The sequence below is a fragment of the Corvus cornix genome, chromosome Z, assembly GCF_000738735.6.
Source record: "Corvus cornix cornix isolate S_Up_H32 chromosome Z, ASM73873v5, whole genome shotgun sequence".
Taxonomy (NCBI): Eukaryota; Metazoa; Chordata; class Aves; order Passeriformes; family Corvidae; genus Corvus; species Corvus cornix.
Window position 1 is genome coordinate 32,937,087 of NC_046357.1, and position 20,649 is coordinate 32,957,735.

At 40.1% G+C, this 20,649-nt stretch overlaps 1 protein-coding gene across 1 annotated transcript in view; it reads left to right on the forward strand.

Annotated features, from left to right (window-relative positions):
• The first annotated feature begins 10,689 nt into the window (after positions 1 to 10,689).
• Positions 10,690 to 20,649, forward strand: part of SPTLC1 (serine palmitoyltransferase long chain base subunit 1) — a 34,139-nt gene continuing 24,179 nt past the window's right edge. Inside the window, exons 1-3 of the mRNA XM_039567066.1 lie at positions 10,690 to 10,770; positions 12,495 to 12,602; positions 20,128 to 20,222. Coding sequence (XP_039423000.1) covers positions 10,708 to 10,770; positions 12,495 to 12,602; positions 20,128 to 20,222 — 266 coding nt within the window. The 5' untranslated portion in view covers positions 10,690 to 10,707. The remainder of the gene's footprint in view (positions 10,771 to 12,494; positions 12,603 to 20,127; positions 20,223 to 20,649) is intronic.

A 20,649-nucleotide genomic window follows, 5' to 3' on the forward strand; every position in this document is an offset into this window, starting at 1 on the left:
ATGTTTTCACATTTTTTCTGATCCCTGTGATTATTTTGATTGGCCTTCTCTGAAATTGCTTTAGCTAGCTGAGCTTGAACAGTTCCTGCCACAGATTTTCATCAACAAAGTGCATGAGATGGAGTTATAATTGTGATAGCAAACACACTGATGATGTGCTGCACTTGGAAGTCAAAAGATAATTGAAAAATCCTTATGACAGATGTAAGCAGCACAATTGTATTTAACATTTCAGTTTTGTCTTTACAGTATATTGTTTCTTGACTTTTAGGTTAAATGCCTCCATTAATAGGAATACTCTTACTGATAAGAAATGCATTTTCTTAGTTCCCAAAGGATAAACACCATGAAAACAGAGAAATGTGTGTTTGAAAGAAGCCTCAGCAGCTGTCTAATGATAGACAGTGTGGTACAGATTTTCCAAATGGAAAACAAACATAACAGTGTTTTATGAAAATTAAACAACTGAAAATAGACACAATATCAGAAATAGATATCACTGTACCCCAATCTAAAATTCCCCTGACAATCACTCTGACATACTTTCCATATTGAACAGATTTTTTAAAGTATGTTAGTATTACTGTTGCCTTTTACCCACTGATGTATTTTCTAGGTACTGGCTCAAGACTCCTAACCAATACCATACAAGTTCCATAGACGTTAAAAATAATTTAGTTGCAATGGGTAATGGCCTCTCCTACTTTTACTTTCCTTCAATACTGTTGCATTAACTCAAGTTTCGAATGCTCTCAGTGCACTACCTCTTGCTGGCAGCAGATGTCCCCATGTGCCCAACACTTCGCACTTGTAAAAAAAGGCTAGTTGAGAAATGGCATGAACTGTTTTCATCAGCTGAACGCTGTAACGTTTTTACTTCACTCATTTCCACAAAGGTCTGGGAATAGGCAAAATGTGTTGCTTCGACATTTGTGTAAATGAAAGACTGAAGGATCAGGAGAAAATACCAAAATTCTGTGAATCTCAATTCAGTTTTTACTTTATGCTTACAAACAAACAAACAAACAAACATAAAAGAAGGAGGATTATTCTTAGGCAACTTTTCCAATTTACCACAAAAACAATTAATCAATCTTCTTCTCTGGGATTCCTTGGTTGGTATTTAAATATAAATCCTCTCTAACACAGAACCTGAATTTTTGTAGTTGGTCCCCAGATATCCATCCTCACATCCTGGTTTTGGCAGATTAGGGGTCCAAATCAGACAGCAAGTATAAAAATTGGAAAAATTTGGATTTCACGTCTCTTACTTGACCTTGCATTTTTGAGGGTAGCTAAATTAATTTCCAAGTATGCACTACTTAAGTAAGCATAAGTTTTCCACTTTGGATACTAGGACACTACAGCTCTTCTAAGATAGTGGAAGCAAGAGTAATCCTCTTGAGTCAGTGATTGCAGACAACCAATGTTAGATGCTAGAGCTACTTTAGTGTGGTTATAGAAATCTACAGCACTCATCAAGAATTGCTTTGTTGGTGAGATCTCAGGATCTACCCAATAATGATGTTCTTTCAAACCCTGCAATGTACTTTTGCAGCCTTAGGGACAAAAAACTGGTACAGAAGTTTTGCTCAAATTTCTCTATGAGGAAACACGTGTGGTTAAGGGCAGGGAAGGGGGGAGTGACAAGCCTTGTTTCTGTAGCTAGCCACATATGTCCGATTTTGGTTAAAATATTTAACAGAAAAATCACTTGGAAAATGTACTGTAATTACAGCAAATGGTTTTTAAGCATTTTTTTCTCCATATGGAATAAAAAAATGTGTCTGGGAATGCTGGTGCCACAATTCCAAATTCTTATTGTCTCACTTACTTCCTGATGAGATCCATATACAAAAAGCCTTGAAATATGAAATTACTGTAAAAACTCCTATTGCAAAAGCCACCCATTTCATGATAAGACTATTGACAATTAAACAATGTGTGATTCTTCTTTCACCAGCTGTGCTTAGAGCAGAAACAAACACGGGTAATGTTATAGCATCACAAAACTGAACACAGAATTTTCAGGCACTACTTAAACACAAATGCCACAGAATCTAACTAACTAGTGGCTTTCTTTTCTTTCTGCGTAACTACAAACACATTCCAATGAATCAGGCCAAGACTTTTTACCTACAGGTACAGAAGGAACTAAGATTTGCTTAGAAGTAGCTCTAAATGTTCTCAGTTGCTTTCTGGTTTTGGTGAAATGTAAATGTTTTATAACCGGAAAAATGTGGCAAGCCTAGGAGAACAGAAAGTGATTGGATTACCTTACTTTCTGGTTTTGATAACAATCAACAGAGCTGATAGAGTTGATCAGCTTCTTTGTACGGAAGTTTAGCAAAAAGTATCTTTTCCAAGGGTGAACCATTTATCAGACTTTTCTCCAAATTCTTTTGCCTCCCCCAAAGAACCAACTATTTGCATTTGGATCAATCAGTGGTTTCTATTATTGATAATAGTTGGAGAAAGTAAGCTCTCATCTCACACTCTTTTCTACTTGTGAACTGCCCCAATAGTGAACTTGCTTTTCCTTTTCTGTCTCCTGGAAAAATCACTCATTATATTTGGACAGTTGTTCCATTTTGCTACCATGTTTAAGCAAAGACCAACTGATTATAAGTTCTTTTTCATCTTACACATTAATTAAGACTACTGTTGTCTTTTTAAAGAATCACTCAGAATATAACCCACCAGCATAGAAATAAAACTTGCAAAGAAGAAATAGCAACCGAAAACTAACTGGCTTGTTTTCAAAACCAAAAGGCACAAGCTAGGTGAGCTCCAGTCCACTGCATTTCTCAGCAGTCCTATTTTTAATGTGAATTTTAAAGTGAAACAATGATATAAATGGGAATTCATATTAAAAATATCCTACCATTAGAACAAAAAAATTTAAGACATTTTCTTCAAGAGAAGGGGGGGAAATCTATTAGAGTAAACAGGAATAATTGGGAGAATATTTAGATGGAGCACAAGCTATGTTGTGACAATTTTTTCACTTGAAATTGCTTACTAGCTTCAGCTGCTGGCATAAATAATCGCATACAGCAAACTGTTTTCCAGCACAAATATCTTACAGAAGTGAAACTGTAAAATCACTGTTTTGTGATGCACTGTGAAATTCTGAAAAGCTTCAAAAAACAACCTGTACTCTTCTCTGATTTCAGCAGACTTAGATTTTCAGAAGTGTCAGAAAGGTAAGTTTCTGTCTTATAAAGGCACCAACATTCACTCATTAACAAGGACTGCATTGTTGTCTCAATCCCCTCTTTACTGTTCAGGTCTCTCTGAAAGGTATATTACAGCAATTACTCTGTGTTTGGAAAGTGTGTGGAGGGGTTCTCAGTCACTTTATTCACCATTATAATTTTATCTTGTTTATTTTATCTTTTAGATGTTAACTGCTTACAATTACTTAGTTTTGCATAACATCTGGGGTGACTATGGAGAACAGAGATTGTATTCCACTAACTGGGTATGAAACAGCAGTTGAATGGGGAACTGTGCTCGTACTCAGGCCTTGCTCAGGTAGAATCATATAGATCAAAATAAAAGCCAGGTAAGAATTTCAGTGCTTGAAAGAGCACTGCTCTATTAATTAAAAAATGTTTTCAGCCACATCTGGTCTGAATTTGTAGCAGTTATGTGGCAACTCTCTGAGTAACAAATATATGCAAGGTGTTGCCTGACAGACTAGACTAGCTCTGCCAACACATGCACACACGTTTTACCTATAACCACAAAGTATTTCAGCTAGTGCTCTGGTATGCATTACGTGGATCTGCAAACGATACAGCGCTTTTCTCTGCTTCAGTAGATTGGCAAGAATGATGAGCTGGCAAAGGAATACTTTGTATTTTACTGGATGAAATTTAGTTGCTTCTTTCACAGGCAATTTTATATGTGTATCTTCAGGGAAGCAAACTCCATGGTGAACACCCTGCATTAAAAAGTTGAAGTTTCCATAACTTTTCAAACTTCCCTCTACTCTGATAACATCGCCTGAAATCTCTTGTTTCTAAAATCAAGTATGCTAGTAAGAGTTTTACAATCACACACTGCAGCCAACACTGTTACCATTAAAATGCAGAGACACCTAAACAGCAAAGGAGCTGAACTGAAGAAAACACAGACACAAAAAGTCCCACCATCTGTAGAAGGTATCAGGGAATGCATTAGTAATCAGTGCTTGCTGCAGTCAGCAAAATGGTGTTACTGAGAGCACATTATTCTGCCTACCTCAGTGGCGAAACCTAGTCATTATGGAGAAAAAGATTATGTTATCATAGACAGCTCAATCTACTCTCAAATGTCCTGCAAATGGTTTGTGAAGATTTACAGCTTGCTTAAAACTTGAAACAAATATTTAGAGTGAGGCAATTATGACAGAGTGGGATTCTAAAATGCTTCTGTGCCCACGGTGTTACATGGATGTAAGAAGCTACCAGATATTGAGCCATATGAACCATGATGAAGGTATGATCAAAATCAAAACCTGCAACTATCTCCTATCTTTCCATTTTTTTCTAAGGTGACAAAAGCAGCCACTGCACAGACCACAATTTCATCCCAGTTTTGATCTGAGTTCTGCAATATCGCAGGCCTCAAAAAGTTCAGTAGTTATTTTCTATTTTTCATCACAAAGATTTGTTGTCAACTAACTCTAGCAGAATGAGAACGCTAAATCTGTTGTTAATATTTAAATATGATCAGCTAACTGAATTAATTTAACATGCATTCAAACTTCGGGCTGGGAACTGTCAGTGGTTCCTAATCCAAACCAATTCGTTAAGACTTGTCTTGGAAGATAGGTATCTATTGCATTTCTTTGTATCAATAGTAAAAAATTGCCACTTTAATCTCAAAAATTCAGCTTTAATTTAATTCTTAAAAATTCACACGCTATTCCCATGAGACTTGCTACATCTGAACCACACTCAAAACCTGATTTTGGGGAACAGCTACAATCACAGTACAGTACAGGGAAAGAGCTTGTCTCTGATATGGATACCATCTTTCACAGACTCTGTGTAAGATCTCTTTTAACTGAAGTAGGATGTAGCCACCTTCCTATAACATCATGATTATGTAGTTGCCTATTCATCTCCCTGTTCTTTGCAGGCAAATGAAATCTACAATACACACTGCAGCACTATGGAAAAAAATTAATTATCTTGCTTCAAAGGACAGCTGTATCTGACTAGAACACCAAACTCTCACTTCATCTCACCTTTCTTTTTAGTGTATCCTTCTCTGAGGCATCTAGTCACAACTATGTGAAGACTGCATACATCGTATTTTCATGTTTCTCAGTGCAGAAATTTCTAAGGCTCTATCCCTCAGGAAAACTTTCAAGTAATGGTTCCACTGTTTGTTGTTGCAAAAGAAGTCACTAGAGACCCCACTTTTATACAAGACAACAAGTGGATAACAGTGCTGTAAAAGTAGGGGGGTTTGTACAAACCAGTGTGACCTTCATGTAACCACACAGAGGCTAAAGCTCTATTTGGGTTGCATTAGCAGACAGCTTTTATCTAGTCAGAGCACCACCAGATGAAATACTCCTTTGAAATTTCTACATCAAAACAGTAACGATGGAAAACACTGATGACAGGAGAGCTTCTAAGACACTTTGTATGAGACTGGAGTCCAATTCTTCAGGTAAATAAATGTAATTGACTCAGGATTGATATCCCATTGCTTCTCTTCGAGTTTCATTCTTAAGAGAGGAGGCCTGCATGACAATACCTAAAGGAGATGTGCAATGTGAACCTTTGGAGTCAAACCCCAGGAGCTTCTGTTGGACACTTTACTGACAGAATTTATGCCAATTGTATTTTTATTTCTCATCTTGCGGGTCTCAAGCTCTACCTTGCAGAGAGTGCATGTCACATGTATAACCTAAAATTCATGTCAGATTAGTCCATTGGACCACTTCTTAAAAATAGCATATGAAAATTACTTTTCAGCCCAGAAAAAGTCAGTCTCATGCAGACACAGGATTTTATTACTTATCACTCTGCATATTGAATCTAGTCAGTTTGGACATTTTACATGTGATGAGCTGACAGCATTTCAAAACATGCTGCATTATTTATTTTGACTGAATTACTCCTGCTGTAGTGATCTTGACTTCATTATGGTCAACTTGTTTTAACTCCATAAAAATAGTTTTGAGTACAAGGCTGCTCATAATGTCTGCTATGTTTCTAATTCAAATATGCTAAGAGAAACAGCAATTAGTCAATTCAGTACAAGCACAAAGGCAGACAAGAAGAAGGAACACAAATTTGAAATGTTCTATTAATACAGTGCTTATGTTTCTAAAATAAAAGAGATTTAAACTGACACAATTTGGAATGAATAATGTTCTGTTTGTACTAAGGTTTTGAAGTAAAGGGTAGACAGCAGTTCAGTTGCATATTGAGGTAAGGGAGAGAAACAAATGAGTCACATATCTACTTTCTCCTGCAGTAGGGACAACCAACTCAGGTGAAAGTTCTGGGCTGAAAATCACCAATCTGAATATGTCTGAAGTGTTGAATGAGAGATATGTGAGATTTAACCACACAGGATACAAAATCCAGCCCTACAGCAGAAATATTGCAACACCACATATGGTAACTGGTTCTCTGCCAGGCAAACATTTTCATTTAAATAGTATATGTCCTGTCAGTAGTCCCCACAGCCCAGCTAAGCAGCTCTTACAAGTTCCTAATACAAGTTTTCTTTAGTCATCACAGAACTAAGCCTATCTAGTGTCAATTCCATATTAAGATGGTTAGTTCAGCCATGTACTGGAAATTAAAGTGCTCAGTCCACTGCTGCCAAGTCCACATGGGACACAAACATTGAAAAGAGGTGTAGACAGGAGGCAGACTGCTATGCCTATATCCACCTCTCTGATAAGTTAGCTTTTCATTCCAAAGGTCCACCTTTGGCTGAAAATACTTTAAAAAGAAGATTCTGGCCACTCTTACACAGTTACAGTAGTCGTTAAGTCCAAACAGCTGAGGTTAAATTTGGTCCTCATGGTATGCCAGGTAAATATTACTGCATTTCCACTTTATGTCACTTAGTCACTACAGTTGTTCAAGGTGCCATGGAAGAATTAGGAATAGCTAGAATGCACCAGTGCTTTGACCGCTAGGTACTCTTACTCTTTCACAAATCTTGTGTCAAAGCTTGAGATCTCCAGATGTTTCCCAGACAGATCTGAGACAGGTTTCTGCTGTCTGATTTAAAAATTAATTCAGAGCTAATTCACTGTAGAACTTGGATTAAGCACATCTGAGATGCAGTGGTGTACAGATTTAGATAACACTAAGTTTATGCCATGCTCCGCTTGCCTTGTGCACAATTACTCCTCCACATATCAGGTAAGTTACAGAACTTGATACTCCAGTTCTTCTTGGCACTTGCACAGTATCCTTGCAACATCTTTGGGCTTCCCACTAGGAGTTGAGACACAATTTCTGGCTTAATAGACAGCTTTCAACTGACTTTGAAAGTTTTTGTACTTGCTGCCAGCATCATCTCAGTGGAGCTTCAAGTTTCAATAACTAAAAAAGATTAACTAGTATTACCCTGCTATTCCCCTTGCCATTTTGGTATTGCTTTCCCAATGCTTTCTTTTTATTTTTTTGATAATTTTTTTATGGTAGCCACAAAGCCAACATGTTACAACTAGGCACACTAAAACCACAATTATCTAAATTAAGCTTTCATCACCTAGAATGTGTGAGAATAGTTGCAAACACTCCCTTATGTCCTTAATCTCCAAGGCCATCTGTCTGCGTGGTTGGAGGAGGCAGGGGAGAAGTAAATGACCTCAGGGACTTCTTCCACTAGTTCCCACATTTCTCTGCCTACCATGGACATATCTTCAACACAGCTATACAACTAGAAGGGCAGCAAGTACCACCGTCTCCTCACAGTTACATGCCATTTCCTAATGCGATTCTTCCCTTTTCAGCTGATACCAGGTCAATAGAAGATCCTACTGTCTGTCTCATACTTGACAAAGCAAAAATGAAGAAGCCAGAGGAAGAACTAATAGAGCAAAGAGGACAGAAAAATAACTAGCACTGGCTACATCTGTGACACTTAGGAAAAAAAAAAAATTCTTGATAGCCACACCAAGTCCTATTTTTTGGCGTCTGGAGTGATCAGAGAACTACAGCAGATAACTTGAATGCCAGTGTCGACTCAGGGGAACTGAGCTGGGGATTCAAAATGGGGTGTGAAAAATGAGTGGGTTGGTGAGGAAGATCCAGAATAAGAGTGGTTTAGAAATATTGTGCAAATGGAGGATGGGGCGGGGTGGGGTTGGGGCGGGGGGGGGGCAGAAGTACAGAATTTGAAACATACAGACCAGGAATTCCTATAGGGCACTATCTCAATAGCTTTCATCAGGTCTTTAATTTCAGAGATGTTTTTTGTTTCCCCTTTTCTCCCAGTCATAAACTGCCATTGCAAAGGATTTATCCTTTTACCTCCCCCTCTTTATTACTGTCAGAAGTAAAGCAGCCTTAAGCAATTAGCAGCAGTTGCCCTGTGTTGCAACAATGAAACTGCAGAGTAACAGGCATAGGCTCATTCTTATGAGAGACCCAGCACTATGACAATCCAGACCAGGAACTCTGAATTCACTGCCAGAAGAATTACGGGTTAGTACGTTGTTAACTTCACTGCATTTCATGCTGGAAACAATTTGTCCAGTGTTTCATAAAATCCATTTCTTAGTCTCCCAATTGTACATATATATGTCAAATATTGAAAGTCAGAATCTGATGAGAGCAGAGATGAGAGCAGAGTGACTCAGTCTGCTGCCCACCAAGACAACTCATGTGGCCCACTCTTCTGGGGGCAATTTGGGACTGCATACCAGACACATTCTTTGAGGCTGGTAGTAGCAGCCGCCTCCCAAGAGTTCAAGACTTCAGCATGACACAATGGCCACAGAAGTACTTAACAGTGAAGAAAAGAGTCTTCATGCAGCTAAAAGCCAAAAGAGACATTTCTTGTCTGTCTTGACTTTTCAGATAGCCTCAAACCACATATTTCTCTTCATCGAGCAGAGCTTGGAATTTGACAAGTATATCATTAAGTTCAGAAACTCAGGGAGATTAACTACTACACATTTCAGCTAGTGTGAAAGTGAAGTTCACTGACTTTAACTATCCACTACTGTAAAATTGCAGTTAGCAACAGCCACAAGATTTTTGCTATCAACTCTTTAGTCAACTGTTGCCCCCAGTTTCTCTCATCCAACCATGGTGAAGACTAGTGAGTGAAACCCCAAGGGATGTGCTTCCATTGTGCTGTCCCAGAAGACCATAAGAAACACTCCACAGTTGTTTAGCTCCAGCTAACCCATTCCCAAACATTGCCTTTAACAGCTACCTCACTTCCCAAGCAATCTTCTTTCCAGTTGCCCCTCCTCTCTGCTGACTTTTAGGCAGTTGCTCAAGTTCTGCACAGCTCTGCACAGGCACTCAGTCACCTCCCCACACCCAGGTGCATCTGTGGGGAGAGGCCTTCAAAACTACTCTTTTTCTTCACAGCATTTTTCTCTTCACAAAAATCTTTGAGATTTTAGAGCCACTCACTTCGGCAAGACTCTTAAAGTAGTAATTTCTGCTCTTATCTGTATTTGCTCATTATTTCCACCATATTCCCCAACAATCTTTGGCTTTTAGGGCCACTCACTTTGGCAAGACTCCTGAAGAAGTAATTTCTGCTCTTACTTGAATTTACTCATTATTTTCACTATACTCAGGTTTTACTTTTGCTGCTTCTCTTGTCAGACAAGTATCTGAGGAATTGTTCCTTCCACCAATGAATTCACCAGTTACAGATATAGAGGTGTCAAGTGTAGCCTGCATTAATGAGGTACCAAAGCACAGGATCTGCCTGTTGCCTTGTTCCACCTAGGACAGCATGGGGCTGAGGAAGCCTGTGTGTGTGTGGAGAAAGCAACAGCAAGCAAACTCCAGCAAGTTCAACAAACACGACCAGGTTTGAAATGTTGTTGCGAGAAGTACACATGCATAAATCCATGTTTATCTTCTTAGGCAAGTCCAGTTTATAGCTAATTTCATTTAGTCAACGCTGAAGTCAATACTGAAGTATATAAGTGTTTAAAGAGGGTGACAGCAAGAGGATGGAGCCAGGCTGTTCTCAGGGGTGCTGAGCAATAGGACAAGAAGCAATGGGTGGAAACTGAAGCACAGGAAGTTCCACCTGAACATGAAAACTTTACTGTGCAGGTGACTGCACATTGGAACAGGTTACCCAGAGAAGTTGTGGACCTTTCCTAATTGGAGAGATCCAAGAACTGTCTGTCTAGACACAATCCCACGCCATGTACTTCTGGGATGGCCCAGCTTGAGCCGGGATGTTGGACCCGATGGCCTGCTGTGGTCCCTCCCAATCTGACCGATTCTGAGAGTCAGTGATTCTGTGATCTTCCCAGGGTAGCCTCGCTCCCTGACGAAACTCGCCACACGGAACAGCAGCTTGGAGAGCTGGCGGCTCGGGATGCCGGCGGGGCGGCCGCGCCCGGAGCGCACAGACGCCGCTCCTCCGAAGGCCGCGGCGGGAGCCGGGGCCGCGCCGGCCGCAGGGGGCGCTCTGTGCGCGGCCGGGCCCGCCCCTGGCGCGCGCGGGCGGGGAGGCGGAAGCGGCGGCGCGGCCATGGCGGCGGCGGGCGTGGGGCAGCAGTGGGTGCTGGTGGAGATGGTCCAGGCCTTCTACGAGGTGCGGCCGGGCAGGCGCCCCGAGCGTGGCGGGGCGGCGTGAGGGCGGCTTGGGGCGCAGGGAGAGGGGACGTATCGCCGGGGCTGCCCCGGGGGCGGCGGCGGCGGGCGGCGCTGGGTGAATCGGGAGCTGGGTGCGGGTCAGTGCCGCGGGGATCGGGCTGCGCTCGCCGTATCCTGAATATGTGTGAGTGCAGCACGGCTGTATATTGAAAATATAGACGCATGTCTTATTTCTCCAAGTTTATAAAGCGACATTTAAGGCATGTAGCAGAGCATTAAGTCTGAAGGTTCACAGTATTTTTCGGGGGTCAGGGTTTGTAACTTACAAGTGTCGTTTGCAAGGGAGGAAACGGCGTTTAAGTGTTTAGGCTTGAGTTCCCGCCTGAAGAAGATCAGCTGTGCATGTTTGTACCCGGTCTTTGTTTCGTGATGTTAAAAAGGATGTCCTGATGATAAGCGGTGGGTTTGTGTCCCTTCCTTTGACAAAGGGTGGTAACTTTTTAAGCATGTGTGCAAGGTTTGCCGTCCAAATACAGAAGTGCTCAGCTAGTGAAGCAGGTAACACGCTCTAGTGCACTGAATCCAGGATAACTGAAGGCACTAAAAAGCACAGGGACCTCAGTGGGAGTATACGGTATGTTCTTTAGATGTCGTGTCATACAAGTCATGTATGTATTCGTAATATGTTTGTGTCTTAGTATGTATCATAAACTGAAAAGTACTCTGCAACAGGTAACATTTGTTATTTGCAGTTTGATACGCCATAGGATTTTTTTACTGGTTTTAAAAGCTTGTGTCCAACTTACTTTAGTTTCTGGATGTGTGGTAAGTTCAGCTTTGATGGCAGGTCAGATACCACCAAAAATGTTGATGTGTGGAAGCAATTCACCTGACTTGAGGAGGGAGTGCGCTTGTTTGTGTGCACTTCGAGTCTTTTGAAAATGATAGACAGGAGCCTTTCCAAAACGGAATAACTGGACTCATCATTAATACTAGGTGTCCAGTGCTGATGTAATAACTTCATATCTACTTCAAACTAGCTGTGCTGCCAGAGCAAACTGATTTTAACCCTCCAAGCGCCAAAGAGGCTAACTTTAACTTGGATCAACTCTTGTGTTCTGGTTTGCTTTGTGTATTCCCACACATTGTGTCTACACAAGAGTAAAGGACACAAGGATACTTGAGGTGACTCAGTTGGTTTATACCTGATCAAAGTGCCTGTAAACCTGACAGAAGCTGCCTATGAGAACAGAATTGGCTTTCTTTGTAAATACTAGCTGTCCCTGCTGGTGGACTGTAAGTTATAAAAATGGAGGGTTGAAGTATAGGTGACACAGACCTTCAGGCTCTCAGGATACTTCTGCTTGTTTTGAAAGCTGTCTGCCTTTGTGGGTGCTGACTGGTGCAACATGTATGACTTACCTGCCTTTACTCGCAGTATTCAAATTATGTGTGGAACTGAAATCAGTTATCAGTTTAGAACGGGCCTTGTTTATGAACAACAGACTAAATCCATTCAATCTCAAGTTAACAGCTACAAGTAGTAGCTGCAAAACATTCCACTTTCACATAGTTGTAATTTTAACTGATTTAGAAATACATCAGCTGATGATCAGCTTTAGGTTTTTTTCTGAGTGTGCTTGTAGGAACAAAATAGTTGTGTTGTGTCACACACTTCAAATAGAATTCTCTTTAGAATGATTTTTGTACTTCTGTTTTCAGGCTCCTGCTTACCATCTCATTTTAGAAGGAATTCTAATACTATGGATAATCAGACTTCTTTTCTCCAAGACATACAAGCTTCAAGAGCGATCTGATCTAACACTTAAGGTATGGTGAAAAACATATTTCTCTTTAGAGAAATAGTTCATAGCAATTGATGCATTTGGCTGTTGAACCACTGCTGCATTATAAATGGTTCTGCTTTTTTTCTTTAACTTCAAAGGGTGAGCTTACTTTGGCCTCAGGAACTGCTTGTTGCTTAAACATGTCAGTTTGTGCTTTTAAAGTAGCACTGTTTGAGACTCTGAGAAATAAGAAAACTGATGTGACAGTGACTGTTAAGCTATGAAAAGCTGGCATTAGCTCTACTCAATGGAGGGCTTTATTTTAAAAATGAAAGCTATGTTAAAAACACCCACCAAGCAAAATGAACTGTAAGCTTGTGTCTGGTGGGAAAATGGTCAATCTGTATATGTGGTGTCTATAAGTAATAACTCTGAGAATTTACAGTGGGTTCCACAAAAATTGTGGTTTAGCAGAAGTTTCACAGAGGACAAGTCCTGCCTGACCAGCCTAGTAGCCTTCTGTGATGGAGTGAATCCATCAGTGGACAAGGGAAGGGCTACCGATGTCATTTATTTGGACTTGTGTAAAGCCTTTGACATGATCCCCCCCTCAACATCCTTCTCTCTAAATTGGAGAGAAATGGATGTGATGGGTGGACTGCTAGGTAGATAAGAAAGTGGCTGAATGGTCTCACCCAAAGTGTAGTGGCCATTGTCTCTGCATCCCAATGGACACAGTGACAGGTGGTGTCCCTCTGGGATCTGTACTAGGATCAGTGTTATTTGATATCTTAATTAATGGCTTGAATGATGGGATCAAGTGCATCCTCAGCAGATTTGCAGATGACACCAGGCAGAGTACTGTGGCTGACACACCTGAGGGAACAAGATAGAAAAGTGGATCCATGGGAATCTTCTGAGCTTTAACAAGACCAAGTGCAAGGTGCTGCACCTGGGTCAGAGCAAGCTCCGGTATCAGCACAGGCTGGGGGATGAACAGATGGAGAGCAGCCCTGGGGAGAAGGCCTTGGGGGTGCTGGTGGGTGAGAGGCTGGACATGACCCAGCCATGGGCACTCACAGCCCAGAGAGCCAAACGTGTCCTGGGCTGCATCCAAAGCAGCGTGGGCAGCAGGGGAGGGAGGGGATTCTGCCCCTCTGCTCTGCTCTGGTGAGACCCCACCTGGAACACTGCATCCAGCTCTGGGGTCCCAGCACAGGAAGGACAGGGACCTGTTGGAGTGAGTCCAGAGGAGGGACACCAAGATGATCAGAGTGATGGAGCACCTCTCCTATGAGCAAAGGCTGATTAGCCTGAAAAAGAGAAGGCTTCGGGGTGACCTAAGTGCAGACTTCTGGTACCTGAAGGCAGCCTACAAGAAAGATGAAGGGAGACTATTTACGAGAGCATGTAGTGACAGGATAAGGGGCAATGGCTTCAAAGTGGTGGGTTTAGATTAGATACTGGGAAGGAATTCTTTACTGTGAGCTTGGTGAGGCACTGCCACATATTGCCCAAAGAAATTTTGGATGCCCTGTCTGTGGACGTGTTTAAAGCCAGACTGCATGGGGCTCTGAGCAACCTGGTTTAGTGGGAGTTGTCCCTGCCAGTGGCAGGGATATTGGAATTAGATGTACTTTAATGTCCCTTCCAACCCAAATGCTTCTGTGACTGGAGGCAGGAAGTGAACTAAGCAGGAATCGATGGCCGGTTCAGTTTTGTGCTTGGAAGAGTTTGAATTGATGTTGGGATACTCAAAGTTTGCTATCTTTGGTAAGAATACAGAGAAGGAATGAGTGTGAAGGGAGCTCCAGTGCAGTGAAAACTTAGTGTTCATGTCATCTAGGAAGACATGCCGCAGCCTAAGTATTTTGGAGGATACTTTTTTTTTGTTTTGTTTTAAAGAGTCATTCTCTCTGCAGTCAAAGGCAGGAAAAGGCTCTTTGCAACTCTTGGGTAATTGGTGACCCAAAAAAGTTGAAACCTGTCTTTTCCTTACAAAGTAAGAAATTCACTCATGTATCTCTATGTGCATCTTGGATTTTATCATGCAGTTGCAGGTCATCATCTTCATTCAGGACTGACAATTTTGCTGAAGCTGAGGTATTTAAGAAAATTCTTAGACAAATCTGTAATAGTGCTATGTGGAGAAGAAAATTGTTCTGTGTCTTTTCAGCTGGGGGCAGTAAACAATTGGGAGATTGCACATGTAGCCAGTCTGCTACAGCTCAATGAAAGCAAGGGTTTAGAAGGGTGTCAGGGGCAAAAACATGTGGAAGTGGCTTAGGCTTAAATAACCTTACTTTTGCAGGTTGACAGTATTAAAATTCACTAGACAGCAGTTAACAGACTTTCTGAAAAACAGAAGCATGCAAATATGTTATTGCTCTGATACTTCTGCTGAGACTTTTACAAACTTTACTGGGGTTGAAAGGTGAAAAGGAATGTGAATACTGGCAAAAATGCAAAGTGGTCAAGAATTACCTTGTATATAGATAGACTAGATACATGATTCACATTGCAAGTTACAGAAGCAAAAAGTTACACAGTGCTGTGAGCTGTATTGAAGGAAAGGGTTTGACTGTTGAAGACACCATAGGCTTGTTACCTTTATCTTGATGGTGAAAAAAAGCCATGAGCAAATGCTCTTTGTTCTGATCCTGTGTTCAAGTTGGCTAGCCATGAAGGAGGTGCAAGTTAGAGTAGCTGACTGTATCATTGACCTTTGAAGACAGAAGTAGTGGTTGCTTTAGGAAGAACTGTATTTGGAAGGGAATGTTTTGTCTACAGATAGTTCACTGAAAGTAAGCATAAACACAGCAGTGAAGTTAGAATGTGAGTACATCTTCTACAATTGGAGGAATTAAGCAAACTGATACATCAGAGTCATGGAATGATTCAATTTCTCTTTCTACAGTGTAGATAATTCTTGTGAAGAGAGCTCATGTATTTGTGTAGGGGGATAGCTGTGAACACACAGAGACATGCCTTCTCCTTAAACTTCACTAGAAATCTGCACATAATTGACACTAGTCTGTGTTGTGGATTAACCCCAGTAGGCAGCTGAACATTGCACAGCTGCTCACAAAGCAAAGGAAGAGTAAAAGCAAGAAAACTTGCAAGTGAATATAAAATTACTTAATAAGCAAAGGAAAGTGGAAGAAGACAGAAAACAAGACAAGTGATGTAAAGGTGGTCACTCACCACCTCCCATGGATGGACCAATATCAGACCAAGCAAAAGGTGACTAAATTCCTTAAAACCGCTGTTCTCCCTTTTATTGCTGTGTGACGTCGTATGGTACGAAATCTATGTTCGGTTAGTTCAAGCCTGGTTGTGTCCCTTCCCAATCTCTCAGGCATCCACCAGTCTATTCAGTCAGTGTTAATGAAGAATACAATTACTGCACAGCCATCTTAGAGATCTGTTACGACTAGTCAGTCCTGGGGAATGAGAAGCAGATGACACATTGTGCAACCTAGTGCACTTAGGAGTCGTGCTTGTAAAACAGTGAAGAAATCCACCCTGAAGGTGGCTTCTAGGTTCAGTCAAATGTGTAGCAAGAGTACTACGAAATCCAGTGCAGAAATCACCTTTCAACTGACTGACTCTTATGCTTTGGTAACAGTGTTTGTGTGTATTCCTACTGGTTCTTTTAGAAAATAGTGTCTCCCAAATCATTAACTAAAAAGGTGGAGTGCTTCTCTGATACTGTAAGTTCCTGATAGTTTCACATTTTAGGAAATGTAAATAAGTCTGTTGCCATACAGGATGCTAGACATAGATTCTTATGGGCTTTCACACAAAGTAAAATCTATAGAAAGTGACAATGAGGACTGGAGTGGGCTGTGGAAGTTTGCACGGCAGCCTTTAGCTATATGTAAAAGGAAGGTACCCTGCTATTTGTCTTTTACTGTGCAGTAAATGGTAATGATACTGAGCTTTTCTCTCAAAATCTGTGAAGTACTACTAAGAGTCGCATCTTACCATTTGCAAATGGGAGGAAGAGTGTTTTCCTTTGATTTTAGAATTTCCACTGCAGTAGTAGCATGGGACACATTTTATTTGAGTGATATTAGTCAGGAGGCTGGAAAGTTCATATTGGAGACAAATGTTTAATGTGTGGCTGAGAAATACAGAGATCTTGAGAGCTCTGTTTTGCAGGAACTGCATTCATAGACCAATCAGATATTCTTCTATAGGGAATGGCAGAGGTAGTCTGTTCTTGTAAAGGTTTTCAGTAATTCTGAGCCAAGACTCCCTAGGTAGGTAAAATTTCTCTTATGTATGAGCATACGTACATACATTGAAAGAGAGAAATTTCTAACTGGTGTGCCCATTATTTGTGCCAGTTTATCCCATTATGTTACAGGAGTCTAGAAATACTGTGAAATTAAAGACGTGTTATCTGAGGACCAGTAAATAAAAAGTTTTATTAATCTTTTGATATTAATGCAGAATATGCATGTATGACATCGTTTCAGAACACTACTGCTAGCTAAGAACTGTCTTCATGAGCAAAATTGCTCATTGTTTTTTTAAGAACCTGGGTAAACAAGGCAACTTTTTAAATAATTTGCGTTGAATGTGTTTACAGCCAAGTATTTTCCTTACCCAAGGTACATGGCAATTAAAAAGCAAAATCCACAACAGAATGCAACCACCCAAAACCGTTGTATATGTATGTGTGGGTATCTGTGTGAATTTAGATAAATAGATTTAAGATGTTTTTATGTATAAATATGCACAAACGAATGCAAGATTCTGCTACAGGTAGGGTTAGGCTTCAGAGAGCCAGAAAGTTCAGAGTCCAAGGGATATTGGGGCTGGAAAAGTCATGCTGGACACCCATGGAGATGGGGACTTCAGCCTCAGCACCAAGCTTCCATTACTGTTTGGGTTAGGGCTCAGAGAGCCAGAAAGCCTAAAGCTAAATGTATAAAAAGGTATGTATATTATAATTTATAAAATATACTTATAAGCATTTTAGAGATATATTTTCATGTTTATTTTGTATTAGCCATAAAATAGATACTTTTTATAATGTTATTTATATTTTATTTATTGCTTATATAAACTAAAAATAATTATAAAAAAAATATAAAAGGGCAAGAGGAAAAGTTGAGGGATGAGTTCACTTACATTACAGTCCAAGAGAGCGAAACGGAAGGGTTTGAGTTAATTCTTTTCATCAAGTGGATATTTTCAGTGCAGTGAACTAATGAGAAGTAAGCAAATCAACTACATATGGAGGATGTTAAAGTGTGAATTAAAAATTTGGTTTCTTTTTGTGTTTGAAAATGAACTTTTTTGTTGACATTGGTGTGAAATTTGATCTGTTTAGGAGGTAGAAGATAGAAGTACTTTGATGTTGAGTCACTGCATGAGAGTCTGCTTCTGCCTCGTCCTTTTGTTCAGAGGCAGATGGTTGTGTTTGCCCTGAACAGTCAGCAGGACAGGCCAGGGTACTGAGGTATTTGGTGAATGGAAGGAGGAAAGGATTTGCATTGTCCCATCCGCAGTGGTGGGTGGCTGGTTTAGGCTGAGATTGGTATTCATTTTAATCATCAATGTCTCCAGTCCCCTCCTCTGCTAGGAACTGGTGGAAACAGAATACATGAGATGTGAATACGCAAATGTTTGTCTATGTCCATCAAAAACCAAAATGCTATGTAATGGACGAGGAGAATGAATGTGAGCTAGAATTAATTAAATGGTGTTGTTTGAAATGATGATTAGACTTCTTCTGTATGTTCTCAGTTGTGTTAAGAGAAAAATCAGGGTGTTGCCATGTCTCATCTGTGACTTGTAAACCTATGCTGTTAGTTTGTGTGCAGCAAAAATTTAAAGGGAAGAATGAAAACTTCTTAGAAATTAGTATGAATGGGGGATAGAAACACTAATTAGGAGTTGCTCATAGATCTCAACTGCACTTGGACTGTGCTAGTTTATTGTAATTACAGTGTGCATCTATAAATACTATTTTTCTTACTGCTAAACTCCTTGACAAAAGTATTTTAATTGATCTTGTATCATTTATTGCTAAGCTGCTAAGCTTTGATGATATTTTGTACACTTAGCTAAAAAATTTAGACTTTAATGAAAAAGTTAAGTACATGCTTACACAGTTTTAATTCTGCTTTCTTTGAAGAAAAGGAGTTTTATATTGCGTGCTCTTCTGTAAGGCTGTTCAAATGTTCTGTGTTCAGGTCTCAAACAGAAGAAACACCATGCTTCCTAAGTCCTTCCCTCTAAGGCATTTGATGTCAAATAAAGCTTTTCTTACTTATCCTTCCATAACTGACAGGCTGCACCACTTCTCACCTGAATTATTTTGCTGCCGAATTAAAACAAAACCCAACAACCCTCCCCCACAAAAACCCCAAGCCAAAATTAAACACAATGAAAAACTTCATCAATCATCTACCCTGTGCTCCAAAATGAATGTAAAGCTCTTGATTCTAGATACACTACCCGTTAAGGATTTTGGGCCTTTCAACAGCTACTGTAGGAGCAGAATGAAGGCTGCATGAGCATACATCCTGCTTTATGATTGTCAGAATTCTTTGAACTCTTGTGGAAAGGTATAAGATACTACTGGGCAACTGCAACTCAGGATGTGGTTTCCCAATAGCATCAGCCAGTCTTGGTTGGGATTGGGACTCTTGTGGGTTCTAGCTGAGATTTATATCCCATCCTGCTTTTGCTGAGTTAGTTTTCATCTGGATCTGAGTAACACTTTTGTCTGATTTTGTAACTGCTTCTGCCAGCACAAGGAACAGGAATGTGTGGCTGGGAGAGGACTGCACAGCAGCAGCTGCTGGCTTGCAGTGTGGTAGATCAGCACCCTTAGTGTAAAATTATGTCTTTGATTTTTAATTTTCCCCCCAGATAGTGTTGTGAGATGAGGATGGAATTTTCTCTCTCTCTTGGGCTGTGGTTGTGGTTCTACTCTGAGATTAACCTGAATTTAGGTACTACTTTGAAAATGAATGTGCACTCAGTATTCTTCCATAGTTAGGTGCAGGATATGTTGTTTAGTAGTTGTTGTTACTTATTCTTGAGCATTGACAGTTTTTCTTGAGTATATCCTTCTCACATATGTGTTATTTTGCTAAGTATTTTAATGCCACTGTTGTTGAAACAGCAGTGTTGAAGACTTGAGAATGTAAATTGAGGCAATCTATATTAAATTTTTATGTAATTCATGTTCAATTACATAAACTGTAGAGGAGGATTTTTATATTTAACAGGTTGAATGAAACAGTATTGATTAAAATTTGGTGGGGACATCATGTTAGTAACTCATCTCTTGATTATCATACAAGATCTTTAATACACAGACACATCTGTTCCATGTTTCTTTATATCTTCTTCCCTTTCAGATTTCATGATTCTGAGCCTCTCATTTAAAGATCCTGAGATAATATATATTCTAAGTGTCTCAGAAAGGTGACATGTACTAGCATACATGATTTCTCATTCGATTGTTATCAACTCTTTATTAGTGCATTATGTATTTTCTAGGGGAATTCCCTCTCAAACAGTATTTCTTTTCTCCTGATCAGGAAAAAGAAGAGTTGATTGAAGAATGGCAGCCAGAGCCTCTTGTACCTCCTGTGCCAAAAGATCACCCAGCTCTCAATTACAACATTGTTTCAGGGTAAATGTACCTAAAATAAATTCTGTTTCTTATTTCGACTCAAATACTTGATATCCGTATTTTTAAGCGTATTGCTCATTAAGCCTTTCCATATCCTTAAAACCTTTCATAAATGAATTGCATTTTTAGAGAGCTGGTCTGAATTTACCTCTGAAGAGGTCTTGGTTTTGTAACATTATCAAGAGCATGCTACTAAGAAAATCTTTCTTACTTTAAATGTGGTTGTTAATTTTTTTTTTCAATATTGGGGGTGGGAGAAGGAATGCTGTATCTTTGCCTTCATTATGGTTCTGTATTGCTTGGTATTAATTTGTTTCATTTTTTCTGAAAACATGGACTTAGACCTCCAAAAGTGGATACCACCCTCTTACGTCATCATGAATGACTTTAAAGAAGTGGGTAGCCACTTGGCACTTTGTTGTGGTTT